This window comes from Gobius niger (genome assembly GCF_951799975.1).
Source record: "Gobius niger genome assembly, chromosome: 1".
In the NCBI taxonomy this organism is placed as follows: domain Eukaryota; kingdom Metazoa; phylum Chordata; class Actinopteri; order Gobiiformes; family Gobiidae; genus Gobius; species Gobius niger.
The window spans coordinates 1,835,009-1,859,575 of NC_136852.1; the positions used below are offsets into that span (position 1 = coordinate 1,835,009).

The following is a 24,567-nucleotide window of genomic DNA, read 5'->3' on the forward strand; positions in this document are numbered from 1 at the left end:
CGGACTCGAGAGGCTTCTCAGATTTACAAAATGCCGTCGTGGAAGAAGTGCGTGTTCGGATGCAAAGACAGCCGCCCCCTTTTCAGCCTCCCGAGGAATGAGAGCGTTCGCCAGAAATGGTTGGCCTTTTTTTACGGAGACGACCCCCCTCCCAAGAAGACGTGCTTCGTTTGTGCCAAGCATTTTACTGACGACAGCTTTCTGAACAAAAGCTCCTACGACAGCGGATTACTCACCAAGTTGTCCCTGAAAGACAGCGCCGTCCCGACTCTGAAGAGCGCGGCTTTCAAACCAGCACCGGTGAGTTCTTTCAGCTGCTCTTTCAGCTCAGTCTGCAGTCGCTCGCTGTGTTACTCTGAGGATTCCCGTAGTCGCTAGATACAGACGGCATCGCGTCAGAGAAGGGGGCGTGGCCTCACCGAGGGGGGGAAAGGATCTTTAGGGAAACACAATTTTTCACTTTTTTTAGCCGTTTTCTGGTGAAATATGAACTTATTTTTCACATACAAATAAAGTCAAGTATAAATCGGGTCCATGTGGATGTTTATTCACAGCTGATGGTTCAGTAGAAGCGAAACGGCAGTCATAGCTAGCGTTAGCATTAACACAATGCTAACATGAAGCATCATGTTAGCATTCTCTGTTTTGCATTTATGGGTTGTTGAACCACTTTGCTCCTCTCCATGTCTTTGTATCTTTATGTAGAGACTAGCATTTGTTAAAGTAGTTCAACTGTTTTTCCCCATAACTGTTTTAAAAAATGACCATATATGGGCGATTCCAGAGATGCCGTCTGTATCTATAGAGCTCCACAGTCCCGCCTCCTCTCCGGTCCGGAAGTAAACCTCCCCTCGCTTTGAGACCGTATTGATTTGGATTAAAGTCTTTAACTCTTGGGCTGAATCCAGCTCTGTGGTTCTAAAGCGACCGCAAAGTCAGACGCAGGTGAAAAAAGCACGTCTGAGATCCATCTAGTTTAACCGCGAGCCACGTCCTAGAACTACATTACCCAGGATGCTCGGGAGTCCCATGATCTACTACGAGGCTTTTGATTGGTGGAGCTTCACGTTCCCACACGTGTTTATTTATTATCCAGATCTAACACTGAGAGTAAGAAAAACGTCAGATCGATCAAAAAAATCCAATTAAATGAACCACTATTATTTTTATTCACATTCGCAGGATTCAGATTGTTTAATAGTGAAATAATATAGAACTTTTGTCTGCAAAGCAAAAGAAACTGGCCGTGTTTGCTGAAAACCTGGTTGCCTTGACCAGCGGGCGCGATGTCGCAATGGTTCTTGGGATACGGAGTTTCTATAGTCAGGAAGTGAATGATGTCACAGCCTTGTACCTTTGCCTTTTCTTCAACATGTCGTCTTCTTTTTGGATTGAAATGAAACATTTTATGAATTGCTACAGAGCTGATTAGCTTTTGCGCTGACGTTAAACTCTTAATATTTGATTTTTTGGAAAATCGACGGTCGTGTAGACGGGGATTTTCTGCTTCCGGACCCGGAGCAACAGGACTGCAAGGGGCGGGACTGTGGAGCTCTATTCAGGCGTATTAAATTCACACCGCGATGTTTTATGGAATATAAATAATTAAATAATAACATTCCATCCCAAACTATAGGCTATAATAATATTAATAATGATAATAGTAACTCTGCTTTACAGGGAAAATATTGAGTTTGCAATTTGAAACCGGAACAAAAGCAGAAGCCAGTAAATGTGAACATATTATTTGTGATGCTCGTCTCTCATGACTCTCATGTTTAGTTTGATATTGTGGTTTGTTTGTTTCAGAGACCACCGTCTCCTGGATCAGGTCACTGGGTCGAGCCGCAGACTGCAAGATCAGCTGGAGCCTCGAGGAAAGAACTCCGTAAAGGTAAAGATGCATTTATTATCATTATATTATTGCATATTTCGAACATTTTGAACGCTTTTCTGCAGGTATTCAAGTTGATAGAATCAGCAGAGGAGCAGCTCCACATGTTAAACCAACGTCTGGGGTTGGTGGAAGACCAAGGAAACGTCCTCGTCTGGAGATGGAGGAGGAGGAGGAGGAAACTGACTGGAGCTTTTCTTCAGACCGGTGTGAGCTGAGGCACGTGCTTCATATGCTGTGATTTCTGTGACGTGATCAGATGTTTATCATGTTCTTCTGCATGGTCTGAACAGTGAAATGGAGTCTCCTGAGTTTGAAGACGTGAAGTACATCGTCTTCGAGAGCGCCCTGAGGGAGCTCTTTGACGCCTGCCCCGTCTGTACGAGGCACTGCGTGGTGGAACAGCGCAGGTGTGGAACATCTGTTGCTTTTATCCAGAACTGTCCACATTGTTGCTTCGCTCGGACGTGGCAGAGTCAGCCGGTCAAGTGTGAGATTCCACAGGGTGATCTGGAGCTGTCGGCGGCCGTGTACTTCAACGGGGGATCGTTTACAAAGATCCAGCAGGTATTTTCACTAGGACATGACATGCATTTACATTTTAAACATTTATTATTCTTTAACTCCTCTTGTGTAGATCTGCAACACCATGAACCTGAAGGTCCATCAGTACGAGACCTTCAGGAGACACGCACGAAACCTCCTGGAACCAGCGATTTACCACAAGTGGAAGAAGGATCAGAGCAAAGTCCTGGAAGAAACGAATAACAAAGGCAAAGTCGCCGTCAGTGGTGACATGAGAGCGGATTCACCAGGTACTACTACTACTGGTACTACTGCTGCTACTGCTACTACTACTACTGCTACTGCTACTGCAACTGATACTGAAAAACACTCTAGGTGGCGCTGTACTATTTCTGACCCGCTTCAGGGTGTCCCCGAAAGAACTTAACCAGATGTCGTTGTTGAAGCTTTATTTGCAGACGGTAGTGCACGGTTCTACAACAGGGAAAGGAAAAACATAAACATAAGTTACCGATATTAATAATAATAAACACTCTGCATAAAACTGAATATAAATGTAAATAATAAACAGTAATATATAACATTGAAAGTACTAAAGATTAAACATAAAAACAGGATCAATAACATAAGTAAGAACACTGGCCCATGTGTTGCCATGGTAACCCCAATGACGGTGCAACACAGTGCGCTGGCCCTTTAAGAGGACGTACAGAGCCATGCGGTCCTCCGCAACGCGCCGCCATTAAGGCCAAGCGCAGACCCGGAGCACTTTCTCCACAGTTGCCTATAACTGGTTGAACTACGCTAACCTCGCACAGAACGATTACACACCAACCATGCAAAGCAGCAATGAGCTACACATTAAAGCTGGGCCATCTATCGGTGTGCCCGCGCTGCTAAGGCCTGTCACGGACCGCGGCCTACATGCAATAGCATTAGCTGCAGGAAAACACGATAAACTGCAACACACAACAAACTTGGAAACTCCTAAATAGTACTTACGTTCTTCATATACACGCGCACCACAACCGCGGCAATAGTACCCCTGAACTGGTCTATGACTACAACACTACAACACACTCGTAACTTGGGAGTCTCTCCGCTCAGTCCGTCTCGCACACTGAAACAGGTAGCGCTGCGCTGAGCTCTGGGGAGGCCGAGGGGTGGAGCTAAGCCCCTGGTTGGCTGTTACTTAAATTGTCACCTGTATCTAGGCAGCATTCGCAAAAGTGTTAGGCCTTTTTAACAGATACTACTACTGCTACTGCTACTACTACTGCTGCCACTGCTGCTACTGCTGCTGCTACTACTGCTACTGCTACTGCAACTGATACTCAAACAGTATTGACCATGTTACTGTTGAACGTGTTTGTCCAGGACGGTCAGACAGATTCGGGAGCTACACAATAATGGAGAATGACGACAAAAAGATTCTGGACGTTCAGCTGGTGCAGGTTTGTTCCTCCTGCCTCTGTTTACCTTCATGTCCCCTCAGTCCTATACATTATTATGTTTTGCATTGTAATGACTTTTTGTTTTTTTAGAGTAGCGACGTGGGCAGCAGTGTCAATATGGAACAGGAAGGACTCAAACGCAGTCTTGATCTTCTGGAGTCCAGCTCTGTCCGACTGGACCACATTGTGACTGACGGACGTCCTCAAGTACAGAAGCATCTGCAGGACAGAGAGATTCCTCACTCCTGCGCTGTGGGGCAGGTGGTCAAAGGTAGAACATATTTACTGTGACTTTACACTAGAAAGAAGTCATGTGGGTTTGGAACCTCTGAGGAATGTGCCACATGTCTGTATTTCAGGCTTATCTCAGAGACTGGGCGCTTTGGCCCGAAACCAGGATTGTGATCTGGTCCAGAAATGGCTGCCTGCGATAAAGAACCACATGTACTGGACTGCGGGTTCCTCTAAATCTGGACCTGAGAAAGTGGCCAAGTGGACGTCTCTGGTGAATCACATCCAAAATGTGCACAAGCACAAGGATCCTTTATTCCCCCAGTGTGAGCATCCAGTCCCCGCCCCCAGGGGGCGGAGCCAGTGGCTCCAACCCGGTGTGTGTTATTTATCAATAATGTCCGTTTAACAATCGTTATATTGACTGACCTCATTCCCGTTACTCCAGGATCTGCTGCACTTTCTAAAGTGAAGAAAATGCTCCTGAACAAAAGGATCCTCAAAGACGTGCGTCAGCTCAGCTCGAAGCCTCACAAACCTGCACTGGAGTCTTTCCACCGCCTGACTCTGCACTTTACACCCAAGAATGTGAACGTCCCCTTCACTGGGAAGCTGTGCAGGTATTTATCATGTTTTTGATTCATCGTGCTTCCCCTGTTGTAAACACTGTTCATGTTTGTTCATGTTTGTTCATGTTTCCAGGCTCTATCTGGCTGCTATGCACCACAATGAGATGGTTCAGGCAAAGGGAAAACCTGTGTGGAAATTAGTGCTTCCAGGGTCAAAGGGACGAGCGACTGCCAGAACGATCAGAACAGACGCCACATTTGGTACATTACATGTTTTTATTATAAAATACCTTTTCCAAAAGTGCACACAGGAGTTTTACAGTATTTATAATTCCACAGGATACAGACGTGACCTGATGCAGCTGCTTTTCAATGAGGTGCTTTGCGATCCTCAGAGGTTTCAGAGGGAGCTGCAGACGGGGACGGCGCCTCCCAGCTCCATGTGGGACGACGTCGTGGCCGTTCAGGTCTCTTAGTTTACTCCTGCGGTGCCACAAAGTCGACACCGAGTCAGGGAGCGATGAGAGAACAGCCCTCACTCTGGATCCAAGAAACCACCGCTCACAGAAATACGACACAAATCTGAAACGTCAAAAATAGTGTAAATATTGCTGCGTAAAAATAGTAATAAAAATGTTACTTTGATGATGGTGTTTATGTTCTTTGAACATCCGCTCTTCCTGTGTTCTTCTCCAGACTCATAATCCGCTCTCTGTAGATTATTGATGTTTTGGAGAGTTAAAGGGGGGTCTTATGCAAAATGGACTTTTTCCAGCTTTCTATCATGTTATTCTGTCATTCCCTCATTAAAAACATGCCTGAAGTGTTGCCTTGGCACATTCACGTATTTTTGAGTAATCTGTAAAAACTCTGATGGCGGCCATTTTAGGGATAGCTTTGCCTGAGTCCTCCTAGGAACGCCCCCACCTCCTGGAGACGCCTCTGAGCTTTCGTCACCAGCCGAGTAACCAACCACTGCTCCTCAGCAGAACCCCCTCCCCACTGATGCCACAGACAGCGTGTGGAGGGGGCGTGTCTAAAGGCTCAGAGGTTCTTAAAGAGACAGAGGCCTATTTCAATACATTCACTACAGCCATTTTGAGAGAGACATTTTATACAAGGCAGTTATTCTAATTTAGTGCATTTACAGACCAACAGAAGGTTTGTCATCATTGTAGTATGATATAGACTGGTGCTATGGGACTGAAAAAAGCAGAATACCCCCTCTTTAACGTGAGATCCAGGAAGGTCTGTGATGTAGTTTGGTTCTGTTGGGACCTGATAAACTCTCTTCAGGACTTTGGGGAACAGAACGTTACAATTAGCCTCTCATTCTGTGTAGCTAAACTAGAATAAACAAACTCACGTCACTGTGATGACGTCATAAACAAAAGGCTACTGTTAAATATGTGTATTTGTTGAAAAATGTAATATGTATTGTGTATATATGGACAGCTGCTTCCATGTGTCTTTGACTAATCTGTGTGTGATGATACTTCCTGTCCTTGAACTCATTTCAAAATAAAAGCCCTTAAATGGTCATTTCTTGATGGTCGCGTCACATGATTATTCATTAAATGGGCGTCATCGGACAAAGTTTGTATAAATATTGTGATGGAAGTACATAAACTGCAAATTATGCCAAATGAGGCCGAGGCTACTGCGTCTACAGAAGAAGTACTACATATATGATATATTTTCAATCAACACGTCATTGACCCTTTAACCCCTTAACTCCCGCCTGAACCAAGAGGATCTTTTTCCTCACGTCATCAGATTTTTTTTCCATCATTTTTTGTTGGGTATTCAACTCACTTTTGTAACTTTTTTGGCCTTTTTTTGGGGGGGCATTTTTTGTCACTTGTCACATTTTAATCACATTTTTGTAGGTTTTTTTGTCACATTTTTTAGTCAATTTTTTTATCACATTTTTGTCATTTTTTGTCACAATTTGTCTCATTTTTTAGTCAATATTTTATCACATTTTTGTCACAGTTTTGTCATTTTTAGTCAATTTTTTGTCATTTTTTAATCAATTTTTTTATCACATTTTTGTCATTTTTTGGTCAAATATTTATCAATTTTGTCACATTTTTGTCATTTTTTAGTCATTTTTGTGTAATTTTTTATCAAATTGTTTATCAAATTTTTGTCATTTTTTATCACATTTTTGTCATTTTTAGTCAATTTTTTGTCTTTTTTTTAATCAATTTTTTATCACATTTTTGTCATTTTTTGGTCAAATTTTTGTATTTTTTTATCAATTTTTTTTTATCAATTTTGTCTTTTTAGTCCATTTTTTATCACATTTTTGTCACATTTTTGTCATTTTCTAGTCAATTTTTTATCAAATTTTTTGTCATTTTTTAGTCAATCTTTTAGTCAATTTTTTATCAAATTTTTGTCACATTTCCATCCTTGTTTTCGTCAGTTTTGTTGCTATTTTCACAGTTTTTCCCCAGAAGCTTTTGGACTGGGGTAAAGCCAAACTGGAGAAAATGTGCTCGGTTCAGGCGGGAGTTAAGGGGTTAAATAACACACAGGAATATTTGGTCATGTTTGAAGCAAAAAGGGTAAACCCATTTTTTTTTTAAGAAATCTAACTTTTCCGTCTCCCATTAGTTTATTTGCAGCACTGTTACATCACAGGAGATGGAGGAGAGTCAGAGTCACGGCTCACACATGACGACCACATCAGGCGTGTTGTCGGAGCTGAACCTCAGTGTTTTCTCTGTTTAGGACAAACGCTGCAGATGGAGCTGGTCAGAGCGAACGTCCAGATCCCAGAGAGCCCTGGCCCCGAGATGAAGCAGGAAACCCCAGAGACTCCACGGATTAAAGAGGAGGAAGAGGAGCAGAGCATCAAACAGGAGGAGGAGCCGCTGCCAGTGTAGGCCCCGCCCCTTTAAACACGTCACACAAACTGACTCTGATTCTAAATGTGTTTCTCAAACATGTTCCAGGTCCGTCCCAGAGTTCATCACTGTCTGTGTGAAGACGGAAGAGACTGAGCACCGAGAGGAAGCGCAGGGCGAGGACACGAGCTCCGAGACTGAGGGACACACGTCTGACACCGACGATGACGACGACTGGGAACCGCCCGGCCTTCCAGCTGCGAAAAGCACCGGCCTCTTCCCCAAATACACGTCTGCACCTCAGCCCAGCGCTGGAGCTAAGAAGCGCCGAAGGTCTGGAGCCGAGAGGAAGAAGCACCAGTGTCCGCTTTGCTGGAAGTCGTTCCCCAGAGACGGCGGCCTCCAGGCGCACATAAGAACTCACACGGGAGAGAAACCTTACAGCTGCACCGCCTGCGAGAAAACCTTCGCTCAGAAAGGCTCTCTTGACTTACACATGAGATCACACACCGGAGAGAAGCCCTACAGCTGCTCCTTCTGTGAAAAGACCTTCGCCGGAAAGGGAAGCCTGAACAAACACACGCGGACGCACACGGGGGAGAGACCTTACCGCTGCTTCGTCTGCACCAAGACGTTCACCGACGGCAGCAGCCTCATCCTACACCTGCGGACGCACACGGGGGAGAAACCTTACAGCTGCACCGTCTGCGAGAGGAGCTGCACCTCGAAGCGGAACCTGGACTCGCACATGAGGACGCACACGGGGGAGAAGCCGTTCGCCTGCTCGTTCTGCAAGAGGACGTTCTCCCACAAGAACTCCCTGTCGGATCACGAGCGACTGCACACGGGGGAGAAACCGTACGGCTGCTCCAGCTGCGCGAAAACGTTCACGCAGAAGAGCCAGCTCGTCAGGCATGAGGTGAAACACACGGGGGAGAGGCCTTTCGTCTGTTCGGTCTGTGAGAAAACGTTCAACAGGAAGAGTCACCTGGATTTACACAAGAGGCAGCACACGGGGGAGAAACCTTACAGCTGCTCGATTTGTAACAGGACTTTTACACAGAAACCCAATTTAAATTCACACATGAGAACACACGCCGGGCTCAGACCTTACAGCTGTCCGATCTGCGGCAAAACTCACGCGGAAAAGGGTGCTTTGAAGTGTCACATGAGGACACACACGGGGGAGAGGCCTTACAGCTGTACAGTGTGTGAGAAATCCTTCACCCAGAAAGGAGCTCTGGATTATCACACTAGAACACACACGGGAGAGAAACCTTACAGCTGTACGGTCTGCGGGAAACCGTTCGCACAAAAAGGCGCCCTCGATCATCACATGAGGTCACACACGGGAGAGAGACCTTACAGCTGTTCCCTCTGCGACAAGACGTACAGCGATCGGTGTAATCTGGACAGACACAGGAGGACGCACACGGGAGAGAGGCCCTTCAGCTGTACAGTGTGTGGGAAGTCCTACACCCAGAAGGGAGCTCTGGATTATCACATGAGGTCACACACGGGGGAGAAACCTTACAGCTGTACGGTCTGTAAAGAGGCGTTTGCTCAGAAACACTCGCTCGTTATACACGTTAGAAAGACTCACCCGGGCGACGACGCAGAGGGCACGAGGCCGACCTTACAGCTGGTGCCGGACGGGCCTGTTCATGAACCCTAACCCTCTGGAGGTTCAGGTTTCAGGGTTTAAGGATTTAAAGCATTAAACCAGACTTCGCCATTAAAGCAGCACTAAGTAACGTGTTTACCTTAATAAATCCTCCCCGTAGTCCCTGTGGGGATAGTACAAGTGTTTATGGGATGACTGGAGGGTCTTTCATCGCCCCCTGGTGTCTCTGGACAGAAAACCATGTTTGCAACTTCACTGCCACCGGTCCGGAGAAAGCAATACACACTAATGGAATCACGAAGAAGAAGCTAACATGCTAACGGGCAAAGCTAACTGCGGGCTAACGTCACTTTAAACTGTATTTACAGCCAAGTTTGAGTGAAAAAAAATATTTCCATTGTATAATTGGATGCACAGTAACCCTCTCTCCCTTCGCCTTTCCTGTCAGCGAAGTATTTACTCCCCAAGACAATAAGTTAAAAACTTGCTACGACACCTGCAGTTGCGCTTATGGCCTCTAGGGGGAAGAGTTACTTAGTACTGCTTTAAAGCTCTTTGTGTCTTAGAAAACATCACTTTAAAGTAAACTTCGCCTTGACTTTGATTGAAAATATTGACTTTGTTTGACTATTTTTACGGCAATAGTTTTGTCTGATTTGATTATTTTGAATATTGGAATTTCTCCTCATTCTTCTGTGTCTGTAAATATGACATGTAGTAATTTCGTATTATATTTATTAATAGTAGTTTATGATTATTATGATTCCTCTTCATGGTGTTTGTCGTGCAGCACTTTGGGCAGATGTAGCTGTTTTGAAATGTGCTGTTTAAATAAAGTTGACATTGACTTTTTGACTATTATTATTTTATTATTATTACATTTGTCACATTAAACATTCGGTTCCTCGACACTAAAACACATGATTGAATTTGACTGAAAAACTTAAATGCAAAAATATGTCTCTGAAACGATGAACTAAAAACATAGTGTTTATTTTTGGACTTAATTAAACAGAAAAAGATCCACAAAGAGGCGACTGTTACATCTGACCAATGAGAATCTGTGTGTCTCTGCAGGGCTGTCAGACTGGGGGGGGTAAAGGGTGCTGAGTGAGGGCCCAGAGCAGGTGGGGGCCTCAAAAGTGCTGTTGTAAATGAGTTCTGTTGCACTTTCTACATTTCCTCATAATTGATCAAACAACTAAACACAACCAGGCTGAAAAACAGTGGGTTTTTAACATTAATACTTGCACTACGAACAAAATCCTTTTGGCGTTCACGAGAACCAGGTAAATAAATACAATAGTAACACATCCATTAATAAAATACAAAATTCGAGAGAAAAAAATAAAACTTAAAGACAGTTATTATGACATTAGTTCCTTTATGTTGCTGAGGCGTCACTGAGTCCATGTCATTCTTTATAAAGATTTTCACATAAAGTGTTTCTGAAACATTTACACTGATTTGAACTGTTTGTTTTTAAAAAAGGACCAGCGGAGCTAATGTGGATCTTAATAAATCAACAATAATAATATTGTTTTTATATAGAGCTTTTCTACATTCAAAGATGCTGCACATTATTCATTAACTCCAGACTTGGTGGTGCTAAGCAACTACTGTAGCCACAGCTGCCCCGGAAGCGAGGCTGCCAGTCTGCACCGCACGCGCGCGCACACACACACACACACACACACACACACACACACACACACACACACACACACACACACACACACACACGCACACACTACATTCACCTTCGGCTCGTTGTCCTGAGGACGTACCTCGCGCATGTGTTACGACCACATTCTGGGCATGCGCAGTTTGGAATTTGAACGTAATTGATCGAGCTACAGCACGGCTACAGGCTAACGTGTTTGCTAACGGTGTTCGCTAACGTGTTTGCTAACGGTGTTTCTGAACTGTGGGACGTTGTGCGGGTGAGTTTTTACTGATTCCCTTTGACACGTGTTGTTATTTCACATATTTCCAGAGTTCCTCGTGTCACTTTGGCGCTAAATAACAACAAACTGATGAGTTTAAATCTCCAAGTAGCGTTAGCGGCTAACCGGCTATAAGCTAACGGTCCTGTAGCTGTAACTGTAGCTGTAACTGTAACTGTAACTGTAACTGTAACTGATACTGTAAACCTCCCGCACTCTGAGCCTCAGCTTTGACTTTATATCGTTTTTATGGAACTAAAACCACAGAAACATCAGAGTCACAGCAAAGGCCAAGTCACAGTGACGCAAAGACACGCAGAGGCGGTTTCTCCAGGGTGTCTTTTGAAGTAGTTGTACTTCTTACAGTAGTTTTAACTTGTACTTCTGAGTGACGTTACAATGAAGTATCTGTACTTTTACTTAGTAACAGAATAGGTTTTCGTTTCACACAGTGAGTGAACCTGAAGTGGCAAAAGCTTCATGTGGCCAAATACACTGCTCACAAAAACTTAGGGCACACTCAAAAAACACATCCTTGATGTCAATCAATTGGATTTTTCGGATGAAAATCTTTATTCATAGTGTAGGGCAATGTGTTGAGAACAAAATAACATAAGAATGATAAATGGGAATCACATTCTCAGCCCCTGGAGGTCCTGATCCAAAATGATAGTCAAAATCAAAGTGACAAATCAGGTCACTGGTTGATCCAAATTCTGTAGAAATTCCTCCAAACGAGTCTGTATCATCCTCAGTGGTGTGTGTGGCCTCCACGTGCCTGAATGCACTCCCTACAACGCCTGGGCAGCTCCTGATGAGACCACGGATGTCCTCCTGAGGGATCTCCTCCCAGACCTGGATTAGAGCATCAGTCAGCTCCTGGACAGTCTGTGGTGCCACGTGGCGTTGATGGATGGACCGAGACATGATGTCCCAGATGTGCTCTATTGGATTTAAGTCTGGGGAACGGGCAGGCCAGTCCAGAACATCAATACCTTCATCATGCAGGACCTGCTGACACACTCTTGCCACATGTGGCCTGGCATTATCAGGCATCAGAAGGAACCCAGGGCCCACAGCACCAGCATATGGTCTTACAATAGGTCTGAGGATCTCATCCCGGTCCCCAATGCCAGTCAGGGAACCTCTGGCTCGCACATGGAGGGCTGTGCGGCCTCCAATGAAATGCCTCCCCAGACCATCACTGACCCACCACCAAACCGGTCATGCTGGATGATGTTGCAGCAGCAGAACGTTCTCCAGGGCGTCTCCAGACTCTGTCACGTCTGTCACATGTGCTCAGGGTGAACCTGCTCTCATCCGTGAAGAGCACAGGGCACCATTGGCCAATCTGCCAATCGCTGTGTTCTCGGGCAAATGCCAATTGTGCTGCACGGTGTTGGGCAGTAAGCACCGGCCCAACGCCCTCATACCCCCCTCATACCACCCTCATACCCCCCTCATACCCCCCTCATACCCCCCTCATACCACCCTCATACCACCCTCATACCCCCCTCATACCCCCCCTCATACCCCCCTCATACCCCCTCATACCCACCCTCATACCCCCTCATACCACCCTCATACCACCCTCATACCTCCTCAGACCACCCTCATACCACCCTCATACCACCCTCATACCCCCTCAACCACCCTCATACCCCCCTCATACCACCCACATACCACCCTCATACCACCCTCATACCACCCTCATACCACCCTCATACCACCCTCATACCCCCCTCATACCCCCCTCATACCACCCTCATACCCCCTCATACCCCCCTCATACCCACCCTCATACCACCCTCATACCACCCTCATACCACCCTCATACCACCCTCATACCACCCTCATACCCCCCTCATACCCCCTCATACCACCCTCATACCCCCCTCATACCCCCCTCATACCACCCTCATACCCCCCTCACACCCCCCTCACACCCCCCTCATACCCCCCTCATACCGCCCTCATACCACCCTCATACCCCCCTCACACCCCCCTCACACCCCCCTCACACCACCCTCATACCCCCCTCATACCCCCCTCATACCACCCTCATACCCCCCTCACACCCCCCTCATACCACCCTCATACCCCCCTCATACCACCCTCATACCCCCCTCACACCCCCCTCATACCCCCCTCATGGAGTCGGTTTCTGACCGTTTGAGGACCAACATGCACATTTGTGGCCCTCGTAATAAAAGTAGATTTTCAGTTTTTTACTATATTTGTTTTTGAAAACAATCCTGTTTTTACTGGGAGATTTTTTCAACCACATTTAAATGATCCTCGACCAGTTAAAGACTTGAAAATTATGCGGACTCTCATTTGAGTCAGTTTAGGAAATCAGAGAAAAATGTCATTTGCAGAATAATTTGGAACGCAGTGCAAACATTTCTCTCTGTATAAATTAAGATCAGAGTTCTCAGCATTTTTCTGACAAAAACTTCGTCAGATACCGAGAGGGCACATTAGCGCATTCCAAAAATCCTAAAACTAAGACCCTTAAAAAAACGTAGAAAACAAACATAAAGGCAGTAGCAACACCGTAAATTTAGATTGAGGGAGACAAAAGGCGGTCGGCGAGGGCCTGTAATTGCCGCTTGCGGCTATATTTTTCTCATTATTTCTTTATTTCATTATTTAACTAAAGTGACTCTAAAGACAGTTTGTTTCAGACCTTCATTTCATAATCCTGCTTTAATGTTTCTGTTTTCTCTTCAGGGCTGAATCGTCTCCACCTGTTTGTGAAAATGTCTCAGAGCCAAACGCTGAGTCTGAAGATTGAACTGGTCAGAGGGAACGTCCAGATCCCACCAGTGATTAAAGAGGAGGAAGAGGAGCCGAGCGTCAAACAGGAGGAGGAGCAGCTGCCAGTGTAGGCTCCGCCCCTTTAAACAAACTGACTCTGGTTTTAAATATATTTATGTTTTAATCCTTTCTCAGGTCCGTCCCAGAGTCCAGGTCTGTCTGTGTGAAGACTGAAGAGTCCTCACTGCTCCAGCAAAGACAAACTGAGCACCGAGAGGAAGCGCAGGGAGAGGACATCAGCTCAGAGACACATGAGGGACACACTGAGCTCTCGTCTGACACTGACAATGACGACGACTGGGAGACATTCAGCTGCTCACCTGCAAAAAGCACCGGCCTGTTCCCCAAATACACGTCTGCCCCTCGGACCAGTGTGAAGGACGGGGAGACGTCAGGAGCCGATGTGGAGGAGAAACACCAGTGCTCTGTTTGTAACAAGACATTTAGGTTTAAACGGGCTTTAGTGAGACACACGAGAGTTCACACAGGAGAGAAACCTTACAGCTGTTCCATGTGTGAGAAAACGTTCACCCACAGATCGACGCTGCACTGTCACTTAAGAACACACACGGGGGAGAAACCTTACAGCTGTCCAGTCTGTAGCAAGACTTTCACCAAAAATGACAGTTTGAAGTCGCATTTGAGAGTTCACACAGGAGAGAAACCTTACAGCTGTTTGATGTGTGTACAAACATTCACCAAAAAAGGCAATCTGAAGTCACACATGAGAACTCACACAGGGGAGAAACCTTACAGCTGCTCGATCTGTGAGAAAACATTCACCCTTAGGACGACTCTGCACTGTCACTTAAGAACACACACGGGGGAGAAACCTTTCAGCTGTGCAGTCTGTAGCAAGGCTTTTACCAAAAATGACAGTTTGAAGTCGCACATGAGACGTCACACGGGAGAGAAACCTTACAGCTGTCCAGTCTGTCAGAAGACCTTCGCAGACAGAAGTTACTGTCATCTTCATATGAAAACACATTCAGCAGAGAAACCTTACAGCTGCTCCGTTTGTGAGAAAACGTTTAGCAGAAAAGCGGCTTTAAATAAACACGAGATAAAACACGAAACCGCCCGAGACTGAATGAATATTTTTCCTGCTTTGTTTTTTTCTGTTTGATTTTGAATATTGATTTTTTTCCCTCATTCTTCTGTTTGTAAATATTCATAATGGATTTATGTTTTTGCATTTCTGACATGAACCTTCTTGTTGCTGCTCATCCTGGAACTAACCTGGTTAAATAAAGGCGTCAAACACAAATCGTCCTCATGTCTCAGCCTGATTAGTGTCACCGTCTAGTTGTACTGATACTTAAAGGAATAGGCCACCGTTTTTATATACTAAGATATGTTCTTACCTCACTTTAGTCGAGTTAATATATCCCCGTCTGGTCATTGTCCGCGCGCTCTGTCACGCAAACGGAGCACATACGCAGCCTCTCCCATATGTGACATAGCTCCGAAAAAGCTCACGATAGAAGCTACCAAGCTCTTCCACGTGTTCCCTATTTAAATAAAGTTACGTGAAGTGTTTTCATGCGAAGTATATTTACACAGAAATGTAACGTGTCGATTTTATAAGCAAATAAAAAGGGGGACTATATTGTGAGGCGTAATGATACGAGGAGTAAAACGTCCGCGCAGTAACTCCTAAAGGTTATTGACGGAAGTGAGCGGGGGAAGTCTTTAGGAGTTACTACGCGGACGCTGTGCTCCTCGTATCATTACGCCTCACAATATAGTCCCCCTTTTTATTTGCTTATAAAATCGACACGTTACATTTCTGTGTAAATATACTTCGCATGAAAACACTTCACGTAACTTTATTTAAATAGGGAACACGTGGAAGAGCTTGGTAGCTTCTATCGTGAGCTTTTTCGGAGCTATGTCACATATGGGAGAGGCTGCGTATGTGCTCCGTTTGCGTGACAGAGCGCGCGGACAATGACCAGACGGGGATATATTAACTCGACTAAAGTGAGGTAAGAACATATCTTAGTATATAAAAACGGTGGCCTATTCCTTTAAAGGGGCTGGAAGCAAGTTGGCCATTTTATACTCACTACTGCCACCTCAGGCCATATGTGTAACTGCACCTTCTATATTAAGCTCGTGCATGACGGCAATTAGGGCCGAAGTGACACATTTTTGAGTGACAGTGCAGGATTTTAGAGGCAGTTGTGGTGAACAGGTCTGAGCTCATTCGACACATTAGGACATGGAGGAACATGTAGGGGGAGGAAAATACTTAATTTTAACAGTAGAGCTGCGACTCGTTTACTTCAGCTTTAGAACAGGAGCAGTGGAGCACGTTCCTCAATCAACCCATTTTTGTCATTTTTTGTCACATTTTTGTCACATTTTTTTTGTAATTTTTTGTAATTTTTTTGTCACATTTTTGTCACATTTCCATCGTTGTTTTCATCTCAACTTTTTTCAAGAAGCTTTTGGACTGGGGTAAAGCCAAACTGGAGAAAATGTGCTCGGTTCAGGTGGGAGTTAAGGGGTTAAAGAGGGGGTGTTCTGCTTTTTTCAGTCCCATAGCACCAGTCTATATCACACTACAATGATGACAAACCTTCTGTTGGTCTGTAACTGCAGTAAATTAGAATAACTGCCTTGTATAAAATGTCTCTCTCAAAATGGCCGTAGTGAATGTCTTGAAATAGGCCTCTGTCTCTTTAAGAACCTCTGAGCCTTTAGACACGCCCCCTCCACACGCTGTCTGTGGCATCAGTGGGGAGGGGGTTCTGCTGAGGAGCAGTGGTTGGTTACTCGGCTGGTGACCAAAGCTCGGAGGCGTCTCCAGGAGGTGGGGGCGTTCCTAGGAGGACTCAGGCAAACCTATCCCTAAAATGGCCGCCATCAGAGTTTTTACAGATTACTCAGAAATACGTGAATGTGCCAAGGCAACACTTCAGGCATGTTTTTAATGAGGGAATGACATAATAACATGATGGAAAGCTTGAAAAAGTCCATTTTGCAGAACACCCCCCTTTAAAGTATTGGAATCTGTCACATGGAGATGCGTCGCCGTTTCGGACGTGTGTCACATGACACCGATCAATCGTTTTGATTGGTTTGCAGCAGGAGACGGGCCCTGTTTCGCTCCTTTCTAGAAAACCCATTGAAAAGTTACGCTGTCATTTTTAGTCTGAATTACGACACCCGTTCACTATGTTCTTACTGCAAACGCACATTTAGTGAAGAAGGCGTTTACGTGAATAATCACTCCGCCTCCATGATGGCGCGCTCCTGGGGCGAATGTGACGTCACCATTTTTTTGACTGATTGCCCATTTAGGGTCATGTTCGAAACCAGAGGAAAGAAACCAAGACAGAAAAAACTGAACTTTCTCCCATTTCTCCACCATTACTTTAACACGTGGAGTTTTCTGTGTTTCTGCTGTGATTCATTATTTCACTGAATCTACGTCTCCATAGATTCATAGATACAGACGCATCTCTGGAATCGCCCATATATGGTCATTTTTGAAAACAGTTAAGAGTTAACAGTAAAGTTGGGCGGCACGCTAGCGCAGCGGTTAGTGCTCTCGCTTCACAGCTAGAAGGTCCGGGTTCGATTCCCACCTGGACGGGGCCTTTCTGTGTGGAGTTTGCATGTTCTCCCCGTGTCTGCGTAGGTTTCCTCCGGGTACTCCGGTTTCCCCTACCACTAAAAACATGCACAATAGGCCAGGATGAATGATGTGTGAGTGAATGTATGGTGGTGTCAGAGGGTCCGTTGGCGCAGACGTGTGTAGTCGCGCCAGCGCTTCTGACAGTCTCTCCCAGGGGAAACTGAAGCTACAAACGTAGCTTCCCACCACCGAGTATGGAGTGAATGTACTGTCTCATGTAAAGCGCTTTGTTACTATGTCTGTGAAAGGCGCTATATAAATAAAGATCTTCTTCTTAAGGGGGAAAACAATTTTGATTTTTTTTTTATTTTCTCTAATTATTCAAAAACTACTGTAACAAATCCTGAATTATGAACATAGTTTTCTACTAAATAAAAGATACAAAGACATGGGGAGGAGCAAAGTGGTTCAACAGCCCATAAATACATGAATAACGGAAAATGCTAACTTTATGCTACATGTTAGCATCGGGCTAATGCTAACGGTTAGCTAGCGCTAGCTACAACTGCCGTTTTTCACTTCTACTGAACAATCTGCTGTGAGAAAATATCCATATGGCCCCGATTTACACTTGACTTTATTTATGTGATAAATAAGTTCATATTCCACCAGAAAATGGCTAAAAACAGTGGAAAATTGTGTTTCTCTAAAGATTCTATTTTCCCCCTCGGTGAAGCCACGCCCCCTTCTATGACGAGATGCCGTCTGCATCTACACGGGTATCCCTGTGTGTGAGAACACATCATGCGCATGCGCAGTTTGGAATATGAATGAAATCGGTCAGCGTTACAGATCGCGTCACTACACGGCTCCGGCTCACGTTTGTGTTTATGGATAATAATCATTGTGCGGGTACGTTTACATTTACTACTTACTTTGTGAGTCACGTGATGTTTTTCAACACGTTTTAACAACGCGCCGTGTTATTATTGCTCTTAATGACGATGTTTGATCAGTTTTCATCTCCTCAGTAGCGTTAGCGGCTAGTCAGCTGTTAGCTTCACTGTTTACTTTAGAATAACAGCGCTGTAGGTGACAGTCACGGCTCTTCAGAGTAAAGTTAAATTATTAATTCACCAGGAAATATTCGGTCAATGCAAACCTGCTGCACTGGACTCAAGAGCTTTTCACTTTATATTTATACGTTTTTATTTATGAGCCAAAACTATGAAAATAAACAAAAACGAGGCGGAACAACTGGCCAAGTCACAGCAGTTAAACACATCAACACCGAGCAGGGGCGGACTGGCCATATGTCCATTCTGGGAGAGCACAGAGGGGCCACCGGTCTGGCCCCGGGTGTAACCGAGCTTTACCCAAATCTAGAAGCTTAAAAGCATCCCAAAAACAAAAATGTGCTGGAAAAGCATCAAAAAGTGAGGAAAACGTGACGACAAAGCGATGAAAAAACAATAAAAACATGACAAAAACAAACAACAACAAACAAAAATGCAGCGACGACGTGAAAAAAGGTTCCCATCACTTTTTTAGATGTTAGCTTTCAAATGAGGCGTTACAGTGTTGCTCTCCAGTCAAGAAGCCTTTGGATTTGGGTAAAGCCGAACTGGAGAAAATGCTCTCAGTTAAAGGGGCTATAAGGAGTTTAAAAATGTTACTTAAACGTATGTTCCTCCATGTCCTCATGTGTAGAATGAGCTCAGACCTGTTCACCACAACTGCCTCTGAAATCCTGCAGGAGCTTAATATAGAAGCTGCAGTTACACATAAGACCTGAGGTGGCAGTAGTGAGCATAAAATGACTCACTTCTAGCCCCTTTAACCCCTTAACTCCCGCCCGAACCGAGCACATTTCTCCACTTTGGCTTTGCCCAAAAATGAGCCGAGGACAATGTTAAAACGGCGTCGACAACACGGCAATGACGCAAAGACAAAGATCCGTCGGTTTTGTGGGTCTTAGCTTTCAAATGAGGCGTTACACTGGCCTATTCTATCCTTTTAGATTTGGGGAAAGCTGAATTGGAGAAAATGCACATCTGCGTCTGACAACATATGTTTTTTAACGGTCTGAGTGACTTTCTCACTATGCTATCCTATGCTAAAGTGGCTATGATAGTTAGCATCAGAGGCCCCTATGCTAAAGTGGCTATGATAGTTAGCACCAGAGGTCCCTATGCTAAAGTGGCTATGATAGTTAGCACCAGAGGTCCCTATGCTAAAGTGGCTATGATAGTTAGCATCAGAGGTCCCTATGCTAAAGTGGCTATGATAGTTAGCACCAGAGGTCCCTATGCTAAAGTGGCTATGATAGTTAGCATCAGAGGTCCCTATGCTAAAGTGGCTATGATAGTTAGCACCAGAGGTCCCTATGCTAAAGTGGCTATGATAGTTAGCACCAGAGGTCCCTATGCTAAAGTGGCTATGATAGTTAGCATCAGAGGTCCCTATGCTAAAGTGGCTATGATAGTTAGCATCAGAGGTCCCTATGCTAAAGTGGCTATGATAGTTTGCATCAGAGGTCCCTATGCTAAAGTGGCTATGATAGTAAGCACCAGAGGTCCCTATGCTAAAGTGGCTATGATAGTTAGCACCAGAGGTCCCTATGCTACAGTGGCTATGATAGTTAGCACCAGAGGTCCCTATGCTACACTGGCTATGATAGTTAGCACCAGAGGTCCCTATGCTAAAGTGGCTATGATAGTTAGCATCAGAGGTCCCTATGCTAAAGTGGCTATGATAGTTAGCACCAGAGGTCCCTATGCTAAAGTGGCTATGATAGTTAGCACCAGAGGTCCCTATGCTAAAGTGGCTATGATAGTTAGCACCAGAGGTCCCTATGCTACAGTGGCTATGATAGTTAGCATCAGAGGTCCCTATGCTAAAGTGGCTATGATAGTTAGCATCAGAGGTCCCTATGCTAAAGTGGCTATGATAGTTTGCATCAGAGGTCCCTATGCTAAAGTGGCTATGATAGTTAGCACCAGAGGTCCCTATGCTAAAGTGGCTATGATAGTTAGCATCAGAGGTCCCTATGCTAAAGTGGCTATGATAGTTAGCATCAGAGTCCCTATGCTAAAGTGGCTATGCTAGTTAGCACCAGAGTCCCTCTGCTAAAGTGGCTATGCTAGTTAGCACCAGAGTCCCTATGCTAAAGTGGCTATGATAGTTAGCACCAGAGGTCCCTATGCTAAAGTGGCTATGATAGTTAGCATACAGGCTCCTCCCCCTAACTGACAGCCCAATTTAGAGGCTTCTTATCACGGCGGACACTGACGCACATCTGGTTTGGCGTATGAGCTCTTGCCAATCTGCTCGTTTCTGAAGGGGCCCTTGCCTCGTCCTCCTGTCTCCGACACCTATACTAAAATATTTGTCATATAGAACCATTAAACTAAATAATAATGTTAATTAACTCATTTTCCTTCCATTTCATTTCTTTGGCATTACATCATTTTATTGAGGTGAAACAACCAAGAAACTTCCTTTAGCTACAAAAGAGCAGAAAAAACACTTTCCACGTTTTTCTTATTTTTTTGAACAATTTTTTCCCACAATTCCCCCACTTTTTCATTTTTTTTCAACTTGTTTCACTCTTTATCCTTTTAAATGTTGATAACCACCAGCATCACTTGTGTGACAGTGCCCAGCCCGGGTCTGAACAGGATCCTTCTTGCTTTCAGAGCGAGTTTGATCCATCTCCAAAGTGGGAGTCCAGGACATGTTTCCAAAAGTCCATCTAACACGGTTATATTGAGTAAGTTTATTAAATCTATGACCTTTCCCTGGAATAGTCTCACCTGGAAAACACAACAAGAGCTTTAGTAACAAGTCCTAACAGTTCAAAATAGTTAAACCTGTTGCACGACTTCATTATCGGAAAGTCAGTTTTCAGACGTGTCGTTCGAGCTGAACCTCAGTGTTTTCTCTGTTTAGGCTGAAGTCGTGTCCACCTGTTTGTGTCTCACGGACAAACACTGAAGATGGAGCTGGTCAGAGGGAACGTCCAGATCTCATCAGAGAGTCCTGGTCCTGAGCTGAGCCAGGAAATCACAGAGACTCTGAGGACTAAAGAGGAGCCAGAGGAGCCGAGCGTCAAACAGGAGGAGGAGCAGCTGCTGGTGTAGGCCCCGCCCCTTTAAACTAGGGAGGCACCGATACCACTTTTTCTAAAACCGATACGAGTACGAGTACTTTGATTTAAGTAGTCGCCGATACCGAATACCGATACGAGTACAAGGCATTTTCTTCAACATTCTTCACAGCAGATTGGTTTGTAATTAGTTAATTTACTCATTTACATTTCATTAAGTAAAGTCGGCGACACATTTAAGAGCAGTTATATTAGAATTGTGCTGATGCCATTTATTTATTTATTTTATTTTCATTCAAAATAATTTTTCATTTTTATGTCTCTGTCCATCATAGACAGAAAAGCCCATGTCCAAAAGCTCCCAATGCCTGAGCTTTATTCATTTATGTGTTTTTATTTAACAATAGTATTGAGATGTGACTTAAATGGTCTCTTTTCGTCTTTACTTCAGCTCCTGTAGATTTTCTCGTGTGTTTGTAGTAACTTAGCGAGAAGCTACAGTGTTTTCATTGTTCTGCTGCAGCTCATTTTCCCTCAATATAAACATGCTGTATCTCTTTTATTTGGATTTTCTGAGGACTTTTTAGTCGCTGGGTTAGTTTTTCAGATGAATAAACCCCTGGGCTTAAAACGGCGTCAGAATGGCCAAAACTGTTAGCTGCGAGTTAGCATCGTTAGCCTGTATGTTGTAAACACTGCAGACGCTGCAGCACGAACAACATTAAGCTCTGGTTAAATCCAGCTCAGACTCTGGTTTAGAGAGCGCAGTCTGTAATAAAGTCAGCTCTATGTGGATTATTGGATTTACACTAAACAATTCTCCAGTTTGTTGCTTCTTCTCTCCTCAGCTGAGAGCTGCGCCTCGTAGCTGCGCCTCGTAGCTGCGCCTCGTAGCTGCTCTGGCCGCACGTCAAATGGTATCGGTTTCTGGTATCAGGACCTCATGAATGAGTACGAGTATGTGGTATCGGCCAGATACCCGATACTGGTATCGGTGCATCCCTACTTTAAACACGTCACACAAACTGACTCTGGTTTAAAATATATGTAAATCATGTTTCAGGTCTGTCCCAGAGTCCAGGTCTGTCTGTGTGAAGACTGAAGAGTCCTCACTGCTCCAGCAAAGACAAACTGAGCACCGAGAGGAAGCGCAGGGAGAGGACATCAGCTCAGAGACACATGAGGGACACACTGAGCTCTCGTCTGACACTGACGATGACGACGACTGGGAACAACTGAGCAGCTCAGCGGCAAAAAGCACAGGTCTGTTCCCCAAATACACGTCTGCCCCGGAGACCAGTGTCCACACAGTGTCCGACGGAGGAGCCGAGAAGAAGCACCAGTGCACTTTCTGTAACAAGAGATTTCTGATCAAAAATGACTTACAAAGACACATTCGGGTTCACACAGGAGAGAAACCTTACAGCTGTGCTTTCTGTGAGAGAACATTTGCCCAAAAAGGTTCACTAGATTTACATATGAGACTCCACACAGGAGAGAAACCTTACAGCTGTTCTTTCTGCGAGAAAACATTTGCCCAAAAAGGTTCATTAGATTTACATATGAGACTCCACACAGGAGAGAAACCTTACAGTTGTTCTTTCTGTGAGAAAACATTTGCTCACAAAAGTAATCTGGATTCACACACGAGGACACACACGGGGGAGAAACCGTTCAGCTGTTTAGTCTGCCAGAAAACATTCGCCCATAAAAGTAATCTAGATTCACACATGAAAACTCACACTGGGGAGAGACCATACAGCTGTACAGTCTGTAAGAAAACATTCACCCAGAAATGTAACGTGGATTCACACATGAGGACACACACGGGAGGGAAGTCCTTCAGCTGCTCAGTCTGTGAGAAAACGTACGCCTATAAATGTGGTCTGGAGAAACATGTAAAGAAAACACACACAGATCCACATGTGAGACGGCGACAAACCTCACGAACGTGCCTATAAACGTGCTCTGGATAAACATGTTAAGGAAACACGCTAGAATGTTCCAGCCGTGTTAACATGTGTTTGTCAAACCTTTGTGTTTTTATAATCGATGTGTTTGAAACAAGTCTCTCTCGTAAATGAGTCTCGAGGGACAAACCTGTGTAAGAAAAAGAAGAAAAAGATATTTTTAAACATTTTTTCAAAACATATTTTTGAGACTAACATTATGTGTTTAAATAAGTTATGTTTGTTAAATAATATTTCAAAGTGTTTTCATTTTTTTGATGTTTTTGTAGCTTCTCTCTTTGTAGAAGGTTCATACTGTCTCTTTAGGTTAAGCCTATGAGTTTTGTTCTTTCAGTTTAGTTTTACCTGCTTGACTAGTTTCGATCACTTCCTGTGATCTTCCTCAGAAGCGCCCCCTGGTGGTGGAGGTGACGTGTCGTAGCAGCTTACATGGATGTTCCAGTCAGTAGGGAGAGTTTACGCCCCCTCCTGACTCTGGATCAGAGAAGCATCGAGATCAGGAAACGTGCATCAGCATCTGTGAACCGGGACGAGGGAGCTACACCTTATCCCACACCTGGGACGCCGTCCTGGAGAAGGCACCAGTCAGGAGGGGGGGTAAGCTCTCCCTACTGACTGGAACATCCATGTAAGCTGCTACGACACGGCACCTCCACCACCAGGGGGCGCTTCTGAGGAAGATCACAGGAAGTGATCGAAACTAGTCAAGCAGGTAAAACTAAACCCTCTGTCTGACTAAAAGAACAAAACTGTAATAGTTGTAGCTTCTCTACATAAAACAAATCAGGTGGCGCAACATTATTATTTAAAAAAAAAAAAAAAATCTTTATTTGAATTGGGACAGTGCACATTAATCAACATGTGTTTCTTCAACATGTAAATGTGCCGGAGTTAGCCATATATATATATAATAGATAATTTGTACAAAGTCAAATCGTTGCCAAATATATCTGTGTCTCCTGTGAACAGCACACAGTATATATAA

At 44.6% G+C, this 24,567-nt stretch overlaps 1 protein-coding gene across 1 annotated transcript; it reads left to right on the plus strand.

The window, feature by feature from the left end:
* Positions 1 to 30: 30 nt before the first annotated feature.
* LOC306979201 (uncharacterized protein) lies at positions 31 to 23,573 on the plus strand (the record flags this gene model as incomplete). The annotated part of the gene is made up of 12 exons (XM_079578056.1): positions 31 to 300; positions 1,810 to 1,894; positions 2,154 to 2,461; positions 2,532 to 2,709; positions 3,797 to 3,873; positions 3,964 to 4,144; positions 4,233 to 4,481; positions 4,553 to 4,724; positions 4,807 to 4,934; positions 5,013 to 5,115; positions 7,637 to 9,173; positions 22,800 to 23,573. 12 exons carry the CDS (start codon positions 31 to 33, stop codon positions 23,571 to 23,573), a joined length of 4,062 nt encoding a protein of 1,353 aa, XP_079434182.1.
* Positions 23,574 to 24,567: the final 994 nt, after the last annotated feature.